Below are 17173 nucleotides of genomic sequence, written 5' to 3' on the forward strand. Positions count from 1 at the left end.
ACCCGCAAACAATGGCAATCTTATTCAAACACCCACCCACCCCGGGGCTTCTAAAGAGTTCAGCAGATGTTGTGCACACACTTTCAAGAATAATGTCATTAAGGGCTAGAAAACTGATGTGCGTGGGTTTTTTTTAAAAAAAAAGCTGGGATTCTCAGGAAGTTGAAACCTGGGCCAAGAACACACTCAACCCTTTTTTGGTGCTCCAGTGGAATCACAGCATGTACAGTCCTCAATATTAGCCCAAGCTTAGGGTGACCATATGAAAAGGAGGACAGGGCTCCTGTATCTTTAACAGTAATGTAGAAAAGGGAATTGCAACAGGTGTCAATTGAAGTGGGTGAAATTCCCTCTTCATCACAACAGTTAAAGCTACACTAGCTATGGTAGAGTGGCCAGATACAAAAGAGGGCAGGGCTTCTGCAGCTTTAACTGTTGTGATGAAGAGGGAATTTCACCCACTTCAATTGACACCTGCTGAAATTCCCTTTTCTACATTGCAGTTAAAGACACAGGAGCCCTGTCCTCCTTTTCATAGGGTCACCCTACCCAAGCTACACAGGTGTAGGCTCACAAAGAGAAGCCGCGATCAGGCCCGACCGCAGCTAGCTGTTGTCTGATAAGGATTTCGGGATCCCTTGTGGCTATTTTTTTTATTTTTCCCATGCCAAAAAACAAGTCATTAAAAATGAGTTTTGGAAGATGGGCTGGCACACTTAGGCCGCAATCCAGTAGAGACCTCTCTAGGAGTTCGACGGGGGTCACTGCTGAGCAGACAGACATGGGGGTTGCCGCCTTAGACACTGAACAGCATCTTGGGAGACCTCGGTCCACAGTTTATTTATGATCCATTGCATTTTTATACCACCCAACAGCCGAAGCTTCCTGGGCGGTTCACAAGCCTCCGGAACGGCGTTCAAGGCACGTCAGCAAGGCGTGTGTAACTTCAAAAGCGGCCCTGCTATAACCTCACTGATCTTTGCGCCGCTGCTACTCCCTTTAAACACTGCTGCCACCCCGCACACACCCAGTCCAGCTGAGGTCATGCAGGCCACCCAGGCAATCCAGCAAGAAGTGAGGAATGCAAAGAAAGATACGAAAGAGAGAGCGAGAGAGAGATTTGTACCTGACGAGACCCAGCAAGGTGCAAAGCCAGGGTTGCCACTTCTTACTCCGGATACCGGACCCAAGCCTTTCCATCTCCCAAGCAGCAGGAGAGACGGCCGCCGTGGCTACTCTAACCAACTCCCTCCCGGGTGCTGTTGCCTTCCCCATCCCAGCCGTGCAGCAGACCGAGAGAGTGGATCGCCACAGAAGACGGAAGGAGGGAGGGAGGGAAGGAGGGAGGGGGGCGGCCTTCTCTCCTGCAGCATTGAGAGATTTCCAAGGCGCGTGCCTGGGGGCGGTGAGAGGTGGCTGCCCCAGATGCAGCACAGCGCCCCCCTCCCACAGACTCCACTGCGCACAAATGTGGGCGGTGAAAGCACCAAGCCGCGCACAGCCCACCGCCGCCGCCACGCCTCATCCACTGGTGCCCCCCTACCCACAAATGCGCGGCATAGCACCAGCGCATTCCTCCCCCTTCTACGGGGAGGAGGAGGAGGTGTGGGGCTGAAAGCATCGTGGGGAGGCCTGATCCTCCCCCTCCCCCTGCAGTGCGGCACCCTCTGGCTAACACTCACTTGCGTGGGCGGTTGCTGATCCATAATGCTTACTGGTAAGTTGAAGGTTCCCACCATGACGTAGCTGTTGGCGTTGCGGTCGTGCACCGTGGGGCCGCTCCCCCGGGGGCCCGCACCGTTGTGAGGGATGGAGGATGAGCCGGCTCCAGAGGGGCCCCCCGAGGGCGACTGCGTCTGCGGGGGGGCACGTTCCACCAAGTGGATGACTTTGCCTCCGACATCTGCCACAAAGAGAAGAGCGCGGGGGAACGGGAGCCAGAGGGTTAGTGGCTGATCTCCTTGCAACGGTCCTGTGGGGTAGTTTGGTCCGAGAGGGATCCGCCCAAGCTAGGGCAGAGAGCTCAGGGCCCAAGCAATCCCGTAACCATTTATTTATTACATTTATATACCACCCCATTGCCGAAGCTCTCTGGGCGGTTTACAAAGGTTAAACACGGTAAGCCTTAAAAACTATACAAAATTTTAAAACCAACAAAAGCATAAAAACAACAATATCCATTTAAAACAACTATTCTGGGGTCAGTTAAAAACTCAGCATATGCTGTTAACTGCCTGGAAGAAGAGAAAAGTTTTGACCTGGCGCCGAAAAGACAACGATGTTGGTGCCAGGCGAGCCTCATCGGGGAGATCATTCCACAATTGGGGGGCCACCACTGAAAAGGCCCTCTCCCTTGTCGCCATCATCCAAGCTTCCGTTATGCGGGGATAAGCCCCATCAATGGGACTTCCTTCTGAGTAAACCAGGATAGGATTGCTCTGCCTCAGCTTTGAATAGCACAGCACAGTAGGGGCAGAACTGCAAGTTGCATTCAAATACATGTAGTGAAGTCCCAAGGGTGTCTCTTTTTCTTCTTCCAAACGAAGAAACATCCTCAAGAACCTAAACTGATGCAGAGGAGTGACAGAAGGGACGCTTGAACCCACTTCTCTGCCGGCCATTTCGGTGCTCAAAAATCACCCACTCCCAAGCTGTTCGCCCCCACATTGGGTTCCAAACGTACATTTACAAAGATGAAAATGTGCTTGGAGCCCTGCTAGTAAAACAGCGACAACTGCAGAGGCAGAAGCAATCCTGGTCGGGGGGGGGGGGGGGAATAGCTGGCAGAGAAAAGGTTAAGCACCCCTTTCTTCCCCTGCCTGAAACGGCACTCTCCCCAAGCCGTTGACGGAGTGCTTATTTCTAGAAGAAAGAACAAGGGGACAGGAGCAGGCAGAAGAAACATCATGGCCTGCTGCTGTTGGACTCTTCCCCCCCCCCCCCCACAGGGCAAACTGCCATCTTGGCCCTGTGGGGAAGAAGAAAGAGCAAGGGGACAGGAGCAGGCAGAAGAAACATCATGGCCTGCTGCTGTTGGACTCTTCCCCCCCCCCCCCACAGGGCAAACTGCCATCTTGGCCCTGTGGGGAAGAAGAAAGAGCAAGGGGACAGGAGCAGGCAGAAGAAACATCATGGCCTGCTGCTGTTGGACTCTTCCCCCCCCCCCACAGGGCAAACTGCCATCTTGGCCCTGTGGGGAAGAAGAAGGACCGAGGGGACAGGAGCAGGCAGAAGTAACATCGGGGCCTGCTCCTGCTGGACTCTCTCTCTCTCTCTCCTCCCTCCCTCCCTCCTTGACTCCTTTTCCTTGTGTGTCATGTCTTTATTAGACTGTAAGCCTGAGGGCAGGGACTGTCTTTTTTCCTAAGTGTAAGCCGCTCTGAGAGCCTTTTTTGGCTGAGGAGCGGGGTATAAATATGATAAATAAATAAATAAATAAATAAAGGTCGGAGGGCCGCATCACACGGCACCTGCATCGGAGCCTCCGGCAGTTTTGAGTACACTTCAAAACCATTCCATAACAAGCTTCTCTTTAATGCTGATTTTCAGAGCGATTGAGGGCCTTTGGGGAGGCAAAACGGTAGCGCTTTTTCAGTGCCCTCCGCAGCGATGCCCCTTGCCCGTGTCAGATGCCGTCAGATCCCCCTCCAGCCGCTCCCTTTCCTGCTCAGCCTCCTTCCCACCCGGCCACCCCCCCCCCCATTTTGACCCACAGCCTCCTGCCCACTCACTGTATTCTTTCAGCTTCTTGTCGTCTTGCAGGACTCTCCCTTGGTAGATGAGGCGCTGCTTTTCCGAGGGGATGCTGACCGAGCCCGCGATGTGCTCCTTGAACTCCTTCACTGTGATCTGCAAAGCGGAAGCAAAGCTGAAAAGGCCCAGCAGGGGAGCCCATCGCTCTCGCCCACCGCCCTCGCTCTTGGGGGGCCAAGCCTTGGCCCCTCCTCCATCTCATTAGCCTAAGAAGTTCTGAACCTGCTGGGGACTGGACCACTTCCATCTGGTAACACCACACTGTTGCCACCTGAAGGGCAAAAGTTATTACTGGGGATGCGGGGTGGGTGGGTGGACGGACTATGAAAATAAGAGGGAACAAACCAGCTATCGCCTAGTTGGCCAAGCTGCACCATGTGGTCCCAGAGACAGGAAGTGGGGCTCCCATCCCCGTGGGCCGTGTCACAGGAGGGTCACCCTGCAGCAGCCTTCCCTATCCTGGTGTCCCCCCTCAGATGTTTTGGACCTAGTTTTTGCCATGGAATTTTTGTGTATTTTTCTTCCTTGTTTTTAAGCAGTCTTTTATCATCCGACCTACATTTAATAAGGCTTCCTAGGGATTCCTCTGGTGGTTTGTTACGAGATTCCCTTATTTATTTATTTTTGGTCAGATCTTTCTTAGCCACTTTGCACTGGTCGTCCAACCAGCCACAGCAGGGTGTCCGTGGGCTTTTGTTGGCAGATGTTACCCAAAAGGGCCTGAATTCTGAGACAATTTGTTGAAAGGTGTCTTTGATCGGCGCAAATTTATCATATGATGGCTGTGTGATTTTTCTTGGATGTTACTGCTCGGTTTTAAAGGCCATTTTAAAACCAGCATTTCTCCAGTCAGATTTACAGTTTCAATCATAGAATAGCAGAGTTGGAAGGGGCCTACAAGGCCATCGAGTCCAACCCCCTGCTCAATGCAGGAATCCACCCTAAAGCATCCATTCAATTAGACACTAGCATTGGGAGGTGGCCACTTCCAGTACGGTCAAGCACTTCAAAAGGGAATAATGATGGTGAGACCATTACATGGTCAATAGCACTACCACCTCCTTTGTTCAAGTAAGTAAAATGACCTCTCGAACGCTCCACGGAACTCCCATGGAGAGTGTATAGATTATGGTAATATAAAAATTCTAGAAACTTTAATCCCTGCTTATTGTATTTACCATCCACGGACATATGGGCTGTTAGGAAAATATCTTCCAGCTCTATGCTAAGTGGCTGCAACTCCTAGCATTGGCCACGCTGGTTGGGGCTGATGGGAGTTGAGGCCCAAACCATCTGGCGAGCACCAGGTTTGGAGAGGCCGCCTTAAACCCATACCCTGTACTAGAGAGCTCAAGGAGACCCTCTTCGGTGTGGCCCCAGCTGTGCTAAAGGCAGGATCCAAGGCAGCTCATGACGCTCTTTTGTACTGAACAACACAGAAGAAATCTAATGCAACTGGCCCTTCTGACCCCCCCCCCCCGCCCCAGTGGCCTCTGGCAAGTGCTGTTTTCCAGCATTATCAGCCCAGCCACACTCCATTTTTCTTACTTCTGGGTCAACAACTAGGCCCAGGGGTCACCAACAGATGCCGTTCTAGCCTCATCTGGTGCCTAAGATGATCCTGCCACAGTTAACACCACGGCCCCTTCACCACAGCCATCATAGTATTAGTATTTAATATAGCACCAGCAACGTACTTGGTGCTGTACAGAATATACAAATAAAACTGCAATACCCTGCTTAGAGGCTTACAGTCTAAAAATCACATTAAAACATATTTAAGAGAAGATTGAGGGGAGACATGATAACACTCTTGAAATACTTAAAAGGTTGTCACACCGAGGAGGGCCAGGATCTCTTCTCAATCCTCCCAGAGTGCAGGACACGGAATAACGGGCTCAAGTTAAAGGAAGCCAGATTCCGGCTGGACATCAGGAAAAACTTCCTGACTGTTAGAGCAGTACGACAATGGAATCAGTGACCTAGGGAGGTTGTGGGCTCTCCCACACTAGAGGCCTTCAAGAGGCAGCTGGACAAGCATCTGTCGGGGATGCTTTAGGGTGGATTCCTGCATTGAGCAGGGGGTTGGACTCGATGGCCTTGTAGGCCCCTTCCAACTCTGCTATTCTATGATTCTATGATATGAAGGGGGAAAAGGGGTTACCCGAACAGAAATGAGGGAATAATCCCGCCTCCCAGCTGCTCCTCACCTCTTCCTCCACCGTGAAGGTCCTTGTCTGAGAGTCCAAGGTTTTCACCATCACCTCAAGGCTCTCCGGCTCCGCCATGGCGCCCTGTGAAACGCGTCCTTAAATCCTCCTACGAGAGTTGGGGAGGAGAGAGAGATACAGGTCAGTCTGGAGATTGCAACCAGGAATCTGGCACTGCCAGCAGATGTGAGGGTATCAAAAACCAAAGGGGAGCTGCTTTCTCAAATGGATCTTGGGTTATTATGTTAAGAAAAGTAACACATAAAACACATCCATCCACGTACATCAATGTAGGACATAACTGGGTTGTAAGATGTAAGATTACTACGGAGCACATATCGTAACACAGCATATATAAGAAAGGAAGAGAAAGTGGGACTGTAACAATCTAGAGGTGTGAGGGTCTAGGGATGGGGGGGGCAAAAAAAATTGAGAAAACTTTTTTCCCCAAAAAATCCCTAGGGGGGAAGAAGGCTTTTTTGAATTTGTTCTGGGTGTTTCTCGTCTTTTTCGCAGGCATTCGTATCTTTATAGCCATCTCGCATTTTAGCGCCAGAGAGGTGTAGTGGTTAGAGCAGTGTTGGGAAGCCTACGTCCCACAGTGTCATCCAGCTCTCTGGACACTGCGGTGCAGCGTAGGCCCACGTTCTGTCCCTCAGGACTGTCCTCGGGGAATCGCTTCCCCTTCATATGGGTAAGTTTGAGAAAGAGAGAGACAGATCAGTTCAGACCCCTGTTAATGGGCGTAATGCAGGAGAAAAACATGAGGAAAGCAGTGACAGGTGAGGGAGGGGGGAGAGATGGGGGCTGAGCGAGAGAGAGAGAGAGAGAGAGAGAGCTATGTGAGCACAATACCTGTCGGAACGCCTCTCCCGACATGAACCTCCCCGTACACTGCACTCAACATCCAAGGTCCTCCTCCGGGTGCCTACTCCGAGGGAAGCTCGGAGGACAGCAACAAGAGAGAGGGCCTTTTTTGTGGTGGCCCCCCAATTGTAGAACAATCTCCCTGACGAGGCCCAACTGGCGCTGACATGGTCATCTTTTTGGTGCCTGGTCAAGACTTTTCTCTTCTCCCAGGCATTTAGCAATATGCAATTAGCTTTTGTATGTTTTTGTGGTTTTAAATTGTATGTTTTTTGTGATTTTAAATTTTTGTATATTGTTTTTCAGTGTTTTTATCCTATGTAAACCGCCCAGAGAGCCTCGGCTATTGTAATAAATAATAATAATAATGTTCTTACTCCACCCACTCTTTTCTCTGGTTGCACACCACCCACCCAAGTTAGCATCAGGCAACGACTGGGAAGACCCAGATCCATAATTCTCATTCAGCCATGAAGCTCACCATGGGCCGGACACAAAGATACAACGTCTCTTGCTTAAGCTACTACATAGGTCTGTTTTGAGAATAAAATGGGGGTAGGGAACCCACCCCTGCCACTTCAAGCTCCTTGGAGGAAGGGCAACGGTATAAATGCAATAAATAAGTCTCTCATTTTATAAACTCATAGTGCATGAAGGTTTACACTCCAGAATCCAATATAAACGTCTCCTGTTGACCTTCAAAGCTTTTCACGGTCTAGCTCCTGCCTATCTCTCCTCTCTCATCTCATACTATTGCCCCGCTCGTGCTCTCCGCTCCTCTGATGCCATGCTTCTCGCCTGCCCCAGGACCTCCACTTCCCTTACTCGGCTTCATCCTTTTTCTTCTGCTGCCCCTTACGCCTGGAACGCTCTTCCAGAACACTTGAGAACTACAAACTCAATCACAGCTTTTAAAACTCAGCTAAAAACTTTTCTTTTCCCTATAGCTTTTAAATACTGAGTTTGTTCTGACTCTATAACTGTTTAGCTTCACCCTACCCGGTGCCTGTTTACACTTCCCTGTGCCTGTTTGCATTCTCCTTCCCTCCTTATTGTTTACTACAACTTTATTAGATTGTAAGCCTATGCGGCAGGGTCTTGCTATTTACTGTGTAATCTGTACAGCACCATGTACATTGATGGTGCTATATAAATAAATAATAATAATAATAATAATAATTCTTTAAAACAAAGGAGCAAAGTCACCCCTCCTGCTCCTGTCTCTGCAGAGGCCATCAGTAGGGGAGGAAGCAGCAGCCAGGTAACGACTAAATATGGCTTAATTAACCAAGCCATGGAGGGCTGGGGATGCAAGCGAAGCGCCCTGCCTCTCGGCCACTTGCCATTTCTGTTTTGCTTCCAATTTAGCAAACAACACAGGAACATGATATCCAAACTTGGGCTGTTGAAGAAGAAACAACCCAGAGTCTTAACCCAACAACAAACCATGGCTTGTCCGAACCAGAAAACTATGTTTATCCGCATTGGATCAAACCAGGGTATTAAACCAGCATCAAACCTCTCCATCATGCCTGGGTCCAGCTCCAGCTGAGAGCCCCCCTCCGTCCTGCTACCAACTGACACTGCTAAATTTTGCAACTAAGAATCTCGTGCCTGAATTTGCTTTGCTTTTTTTTTTCCTCCTCTCTCCCAAACCTCTTTCCTTCTGTGACATGTTTTTTTAGATTGTAAGCCTGTGGGCAGGGACTGTCTTAAGAAATATTTCTGTAAGTCGCCTTGAGAGCCCTTTTTGGCTAAAATAAATAAATAAATAAATGTTTTTATCTTATGCGAACCGCCCAGGGAGCTTCGGCTATGGGGCGGTATACAATTGCAATAAATAAATAAAAGGGGTGCAAGACTGTAAATTGAAAAACGCAGATCAGATGCCTGGGAAACTCACAAGCCTCATGGAACAGACTTCGCATCCAAAATGTACATGCAGCTCAGACAAACAAAACTCTGGGTCCTATAGTCACTTAACGGACCAACAGTCTGACTCATTGTCAAGCAGCTTCCTATATTCCTGTGCTATGTAATGTTCAATAGTGCTGATGCCCACATCTTTTTCACTCTGCCAAAATTAAGAAGATGGCACATTTAGGAACTCTGGCTGAAGCTTGCCAGCTTCCTAGAAAAACACCATACCGATATCAGCATCTGTTGCCTTGGAAACCGCCATTCATCTCATAAACCTAGCACGGTCAAGGCAACATCATAAATGTAAGCGGGGGGATATCTATTTGGAATACACAAAGGCACATGTATGCTGAGAAGTTCCACTGTGAATCTGATTAATCAGTTATACGATCCTTAATTTCTCGATAGCCCCAAAGAGCACTATTTTTAAAATTGGCTGTTACCTGCTCTTTCTGTTCCAGGGAGGGGAGTAACTGTGTTAGGTCATAACAACTTGTGTTATGACCTAAAAATTACTACTTGTGTTCTCTGCAACAGTAACAATATACAAAAGTGTGCCTCTGTGAAGGATTCAAAACTAGACTATAAAGAAAAAATCGGCAAAAACTTCTGTGTTTTTTTGCACGCCTTGGGACTGAGAAAGGAGAAGCGTCCTAAAGGCTGTAATCCTATGCCCCCCTGGGAATAGGCCCTCCTCGTCACAGAGGGACCAAGTAAATATGCACAAGATTGCTCTGGAAGTCTCTCATTTCTTCATCAAGGGAAGCTATCACTAACAGGTATACTAACCTTGCAACAAAGCCACAAAATGTACTAGCCCACACAAGCCTGTATTAGTCATCTGTGGCTTATAAGAAAGAGCAGCTTAGAAATGCTGTCCTTGTCTGGTTATGTATGAGATGATTCTAACTCAGTGGTTCCCAAACTTTTTCAGGTAACCGCCCCCTTGGTTCCACAAACTCATGCCCAGTGCCCCCTACCCTACATTATAAAACTCATTATTCAGAACAGCGGTTTTCAATGACCCACTAAGGAAGAGAATCACAATAAAATTCAAAACAGTAACAATTAATTGAGTATTTATTCAAAATCCAAAGCACCCGCCGCAGGCTTGCCAAGGGAGGGAGGAAAAAGAGAGTGAATGCCTCTGTTTTGCAGCCGGCATGGCAGGGCACACCAAGCAGGGTATGTCTCTTCATTAGCGTTTTGGTGCTTTTGAAACATTTCAATTCACCATTAAAAGGACTCTTCTTAAATGGTATTAATACATGTGTGGATTCTTCCCCTATATGTCTTGGGACCAAACTACCTTCTCCCATAAAAATGCCCCTGGGTTTTAACACCTCCTGGAGAGGCGCTTCTTGGAAAAGACCACCTCGAGCGCCCCCCTGCTGCCCCTTTCCCTCTTAGCACCCCCCCATGCAATCCCACCACCCCCAAGGGGGCAGTACCGCCCACTTTGGGAACCACTGTTCTAACTGATACCAGCTGAACATACAAGTGGTTGTTTAGAAGCCAGGACAAGACCCTCCCCACAGGGTGCTAAACACATTTCAAGGCACCAGTCCTGAACAGAGGCTGAGTGGAGAAGAGAAAAACATATCAACTCCTAAATTCCAGCCTCACTTTTTTCCCCACCCTCAATGGAGGACTTTGAGTCTGGATTTCTCATATGATTAGCCAAGGAAGTAGCTCTAAACAAGCAACATTATGAACTCCTACGAAGAAACTTTTTTTTTAAAAAAAAAAATCCCTTTTACTGTTTAAAAAAATACAATAGCAAATGTAAGGCTGCAACTAAGCATATCCACTTGGGAGCATATGAAAATGAATGGACTTACTGCTGAGTAAACATCGCTAGGACTGGGGGTGCTCAGCCTCATTTCTGCTGAGCGCAGTGCTGACATCAGCTTTTCAATCACTTTTTAAGACAGGCCTCTTTGACTCCTATTGCAAAGGTTCCAGTTCCTGTGTTTTCTGTGCCATTCATAATGCATTGCACAAGCAACAACTTGTTATCTCTTCCAGCAAGAATAAGGTTGAAACCGCTACTGAGCGATGGACGCTCATTGGGCAACTCTGGTCACAGACTCTAAGCTTAATCTGAAATGGGATAATAACACCTCTGTACAGCATCCTGAGCTCCTGAAGAAAAGCCTGTGACACAGGAAGTTCATATACTGAGTCAGACCATTGGTCCCTCCAGTCCAGCATTGTCAAACCTGACTGGCGGAAGCCCTACAGGCAAAGTCTCCTACCCCTACCTGCAGATGCCAGGGCTTGAACGTGAGACCTTCTATATACTCTCCCAGAACATCTACAAACTACGAGTTCTATCTTAGATTTTAAAAAGCGTTTGAAAACTCATCTCTTTTCCATAGCTTTTGGAACCCTAGCCTGATTTATTGTTCACAATGCTTTGATTATTCCCTTATTCTGTCTTTGCGTAACCCTTTCCCCTCAAACGAAGTGAGGAAGGTGGCTACCAGGAAGAGGGCCTTCTCTTTTGTGGCACCCCGGCTGTGGAACGAGCTCCCTAAGAAGGTTCGCTTGGCACCTACGTTATATTCTTTTAGACGCCAGGTGAAGACCTTTTTATTCTCCCAGTATTTTAACAGTCTATAAATTAATTTTAACTTTGCTGTTTAAAATTTGTATTTTTGCATTGCTGATATTTTTATCTTGGTTGTGCTTTTTTAAATTGTATTTTATATTATGGTTTTATACTGTTGTTTTAAACTTTGAGTTGACTTAATTTTGTAAACCACCCAGAGATCTTCAGCTATTGGGAGGTATAGAAATGCAATAAATAAATAAATAAATAAATAAATATGTTTTAATATGATTTTAGATTGTAAGCCTCTGGGCAGGATACTGTTGCTGTTTTATGTGTACATTACTGCACAGCACCAAGTACATTGTTGGTGCTATATAAATAAATATTAATAAAAATATTAATATACAAAGCATGTGCTCTACCTACTGAGACACAGCCGCCACCCCCCACCCTGGCATGGCCTTCCCTCCTCCAACTACATCTCTTTCAGCCCAACAAATCTATAGCCCACCCTGTCAGCAGGCTTTTCAAGGCCCACTTTTCAGTCTGCAAGGGACTGACATTTTAAGTAAGAAAGCAAATGCAGTAAAATAATTTTTTTAAAGTATTTTATAAACAACTTTAGGCATAAATTAGGAGACTGGTTCTCTGTCTCCACAAAACAAAACTGGTTTCAAGGCTAAGTGGCGGAATAAGGCCATCCTCCACAGCTCATAAATTGCAATGTACTGCTCTGACCCTCTCTCAACTCGCAGTAACACTTTGCACAACAGTAATACACACAGTGAATGAGAGGTAGCAGAAGACCTTTAGGTGGCTCGGAGTGGCAGAACAGGAGACGCAAAGGCCACAGCACAGCAACATTATTTCCTTATCACATTTCTATTCTTTTCTTCTTCTAGAGAGCTCATGGTAGTGTACTTAAAGGCATTTAAGTTATGCTGCAAGACAGCAACACACCCAAGAACACCCAATTTCCTTCACGGTTGAGCAGAGTTTTAAACCTAGCGTTTCCCAACACTCTAGCTACTACACCACTCTGCACTCTCCCACGCGGTCAAAATGTAAGTTCCTCTGGACAGCAACCTGTTTGGTTTGGTTTTTACTTGTTACTCTGCAAAGCAGAGTACTGGATGGTGCTACACAAACAAACTTTATTTGAACTCCGTGGAAGCAAAGCCAATCCAGTTCACCTTCTCAACCAATCTGACTGCAATACCCACCTCTGTTATCTACAAAGCAGCGCCTGAAGTAAAACTAACTGCCACCACAGCAAGCAATGCAGGGAGATAAGAATACAAGAGGTTTAAAGTGGAGGAAGAGACTTATAAAAGTCTAATGGCAATTAACAAAACCAAACAAAACCCAATGGGGAATGCTGCTACTCCTCCCCACCATCACTTGGTTACTGGTGAGCAAGTAATCGGACTCAAAGAGTACTTATCAATGGAACCTTCTCAAACTGGGGAGAGGCAACAGTGGGGTACCACAGGGCTCAGTCTTGCGCCCAGTGCTCTTCAACATTTTTATTAATGATTTGGACGAGGAGGTGCAAGGAACGCTGATCAAATTTGCAGATGACACAAAATTGGGTGGGATAGCTAATACCCTGGAAGACAGAAACAAACTTCAAAGTGATCTTGATAGGCTGGAGTGCTGGGCTGAAAACAACGGGATGAAATTTAATGGGGATAAATGCCAAGTTCTACATTTAGGAAATAGAAACCAAAGGCACAGTTACAAGATGGGGGATACTTGGCTCAGCAATACTACAAACGAGAAGGATCTTGGAATTGTTGTAGATCGCAAGCTGAATATGAGCCAACAGTGCGATATGGCTGCAAGAAAGGCAAATGCTATTTTGGGCTGCATTAATAGCAGTATAGCTTCCAAATCACAGGAGGTACTGGTTCTTCTCTATTTGACCCCGGTTAGGCCTCATCTAGAGTATTGCGTCCAGTTCTGGGCTCCACAATTCAAGAAGGATGCAGACAAGCTGGAGCGTGTTCAGAGGAGGGCAACCAGGATGATCAGGGGTCTGGAAACAAAGCCTATGAAGAGAGACTGAAAGAACTGGACATGTTTAGCCTGGAGAAGAGAAGATTGAGGGGAGACATGATAGCACACTTCAAATACTTAAAAGGTTGTCACACAGAGGAGGGCCAGGATCTCTTCTCGATCCTCCCAGAGTGCAGGACACAGAATAACGGGCTCAAGTGACAGGAAGCCAGATTCCAGCTGGACATCAGGAAAACTTTCCTGACTGTTAGAGCAGTACGACAATGGAACCAGTTACCTAGGGAGGTTGTGGGCTCTCCCACACTAGAGGCATTCAAGAGGCAGCTGGACAACCATCTGTCAGGGATGCTTTAGGGTGGATTCCTGCATTGAGCAGGGGGTTGGACTCGATGGCCTTGTAGGCCCCTTCCAACTCTGCTATTCTATGATTCTAAGTGTATCTAATTAGGGCTGCAAGGTCTCAGGGTTTGATCTGAAGTTTCAGTCTCATTCTCAGGGAGAAGATATCAAATCTCACGCCAAGGGGGCCAGGCTCAAGGAACCAGGCTCATTTCTGCCAGCCTCCTCACACTCACACCCACACCCACCACCATGTCAAAGGGGTCTATCCAGAGAGCAATCAACTGTTAAGCTCTGGGCCTAACGGGCACAATTCAGCCCCTCCCCATAATTCTCAGGACCTGCCTCCTTTATGTGTCTGGCATCTGAGCCTCATGTGACTTTATATATTTATACCACCAACCACCAAAGCCTTTGTCCACCATTACGATGGAAACACACTCCCTCTCTCCCTCCCTCCCTCCCTCATTTTTCCCTTCTCCTCCACTCCCCCATACATCAAATATACTGAACCCCAACATCATTATTATTATTATTATTTTCCAACCTGGCCCCCTGTCCTTTCACTTCCCGTCAAATCGGAACCAATTCCAGCACAAAACTCCCACTTCCGCTCAGAAGCCAGACACTTCCGGTCAAGTCAACGTCCGTTCAGATACGGGCTCCGTAGAGATAGGGAAAGCAGCAGCACCGCGGTCCTTAGGAACACTACCGGCCTCGGGCGGAACCGCCCTTCTGCTCTTTAAAGCTCCTGGGCAAAGTTCCAACCAAGAAGCAACCCAGGGATCGAGCAACGTCACTCCACACGTCATGAACGATCAAGGCGTTCAACCCGGAAGTTTAGACTCCCGCTACGCTTTTTTCCCTTTCTTATCTCTATGAGCCGCACTTCCACTTGCCTCTCTTCAAGATGGCGGCACTTCCGCTTCCCTCGGCGACAACAGAGAAAGAGGGTTTTCTTGATAGCCGGATTCTTCGGCTTTCTTTTCTCCCTCACTAAATTCCTTTTCGCAGCCCCAGTGCTCGAAGTCCACGAGACTCTGAAGTGGGCGTTGATGGAGAAACCGCCGCCGGCCTCGCGCCTGAAGCGTCTCCTGCCTCCTTGTGTCGCCGCGTTCCCCGGCTACTCGCTCCTACGCATGCGCGGGAAGCTCGCTAGGCCCCCTTTTACTCGTTGCTTTTCCGTTTCCCATTTATAGCTGACCCCCGCAGCGCCTGCTGCTTTTCTTAGCAACGCGTCTCAATAATAGCAGCTGTTTAGCATCTGAACGGAGACAATATTGTATACTCAATAACAAAAAAATAATAACAGTTCAACCTTCGGTCGGTGTAAGACGAGTGAGGCAGCTTCACGCCTGCGCAATGCTCACTTGACTCAATTTTTCTGTGACGCAATTATCGCTCTTGTTCATGGTTCGTGGTCGCCATGCCACTTCAGGGCAAATGGCCCGCGGTGAAGCAAGTTCGTCTGCCATCTTGGTTACAGGCATTTGCTTTGTCCGTCATGTTTGTTTAGAACAATCTCACCACTTATCCTACAATCCATCCTTTCGCCGCCATCTTTGTTTACCCTGTATCCTAGCAACGTCACAGCATGGGAACAGCTCTATAGTCCTTTAGAGGCAACTCTGATGTGATCACTAAATGAATGTAATTCAAGATATTAAGAATGGGGCGCGCCCTCCTCCTCGGACCCTTCACTCCACCCCCTTAGAGTCGTTCAGTTTTGGGGTGGGCAATTTGTGGCCCTCCAGAATATTTATTTATTTATTACATTTATTATTATTATTTATTTCTATAGCACCATCAGTGTACATGGTGCTGTACAGAGTAAAACAATAAAATAGCAAAACCCTGCCGCATAGGCTTACATTTCTATACCACCCAACAGCCGGAGCTCTCTGGGTGGTTCACAAAAATTAAAAACATTCAAAGTATAAAATAACAGTATAAAACCATAATATAAAATACAATATAAAAGAATAGATGATGATGATGATGTCCTACAACTCCCATCTTCCCTCACCATTGGCTATGCTGGCAGGGGCTGATGGGAATTGTAGGCCAAAATATCTGGAGGGCCACAAATCCCCCACCCCTGCTCCAGCCTTTCATTTGCTGCCCTCCAGATATGTTGGACTACAACTCCCAGCATCTCCTGCAAGCATGCTGGGAGTTGTAATCCAACAAATCTGGAGGCACGAGGTTGGGGAAGGCTGCCATAATCTATAGAAGGTGCCAATATGCCATTCCTTATCATAAGATTTACAAGGGCTTTCACTGCTAAATACGACTTTTGTCCGAAAAACTAACCGTAGATCTTTTGACACTCTTTATAAAGAATAAATTTGCCATTCCTCCAGAGCAGAGCAGAACTCCAATGGGTGTCTGACAGGCAGATATTCAACTGAAGAGAATTTTCAGAGGGGGCAACCATGAGTCTTATGGCACCTTAAACACTAAAAATGCATTAAGTCATAAGTTTTGTTCTTTAAAGTCAACAAGACTCTGTTGTTTCAATGAATGAGGGTTTGTCCCATCATTAGATCTGCAGCCTCTGAAAAGCTGCGCCAATATTTCTGCCTGTGATGCTGGAGTAAGAGGTGATGTAGTGGCTAAGAAGTAGAGCTACAGTTCAGGAGTTCCCCAGTTCCCATCTCACCTCTGCAGTGAGTCCAGTAAAGGAAGGATAAGCAGACTTCAGGTTTTGTACTAGAACCCAAAGATCCACTAAATGGAGCGTGGTGCAAATTCGAATTCTTAGAATTAAAGAATTCTGAGCCCGGGAATTTGTACTGAGTACCACAACAACATAGAGCTCACACACAAAAATCCATTCCAAGTCACCTCAAGCTTTTCTTCATTTTAGAGCACTATAATTGGGGCAGGGGATTGGGGGAGGTCATTTTATTGCTGCTGTTAAAACACTTGGATGTTACAAGCCCTTGCTGTGGTCAACTAAAAATCATCCAGAGATCTATCACTAAATCCAGACTCCGCCCACCCCAGCACAAGAGGGTCTAAGAAAGAAACCACTGTTCCATCAGCCTTAGTTTCACCTCTGCAATATGGGAATAATAACACTGACCTACTTTATACCACATTTTTGTAAAGATGATAAGATAATGTATGTGAATCACTTTAAATGCACCACTTAAATGCTACCATTTTAAAAAATGTTGTTGTTGCTACTCAGCCCTAAGCCAATTTCTGTTCTTCATCACTGAGGGGATGCAAGAGAAAAGTTTGCAGCTTTAACATGACCTGCCCCCCTTGTTTAAAAAAATCTTTTTGGCTGAAATTTGTGTTTTGTGTTTTGCTTTTTAAATAAACGCTTCCTGCCAGCAGATTTGAAATGTACATGGATTTGACAAACATAAACTCATTTACAAATGAGCAATGACAGCTCACGAGGCAGAGCCAGACTCTCGCCAAATCGCCACCACCCACAATCCAGTCTGCCGTGTGCCCCCAAGCAGGGAACTTTGCCTCAGAGTAAATCCTAAAA

At 47.1% G+C, this 17173-nt stretch overlaps 1 protein-coding gene across 3 annotated transcripts in view; it reads right to left on the reverse strand.

Moving 5' to 3' along the window:
* The window catches only part of BAG6 (BAG cochaperone 6), a 32139-nt gene extending 17321 nt beyond the window's left edge, over window positions 1-14818 (reverse strand). Inside the window, exons 1-4 of one of the 3 annotated variants that reach the window (XM_063122368.1) lie at window positions 14565-14818; window positions 5964-6072; window positions 3732-3849; window positions 1683-1903 (exon numbers count right to left, since the gene is read on the reverse strand). In XM_063122368.1, the coding sequence (XP_062978438.1) occupies window positions 1683-1903; window positions 3732-3849; window positions 5964-6041 (417 nt within the window). In that variant the 5' untranslated portion in view covers window positions 6042-6072; window positions 14565-14818. Of the gene's footprint in view, window positions 1-1682; window positions 1904-3731; window positions 3850-5963; window positions 6073-14212; window positions 14311-14560 lie in introns of those variants that run through there. The other 2 variants (XM_063122367.1, XM_063122369.1) reach the window with 2 other exon arrangements.
* Between the last annotated feature and the right edge of the window lie 2355 nt (window positions 14819-17173).

This window comes from Elgaria multicarinata, chromosome 3, assembly GCF_023053635.1.
Source record: "Elgaria multicarinata webbii isolate HBS135686 ecotype San Diego chromosome 3, rElgMul1.1.pri, whole genome shotgun sequence".
Lineage (NCBI taxonomy): Eukaryota > Metazoa > Chordata > Lepidosauria > Squamata > Anguidae > Elgaria > Elgaria multicarinata.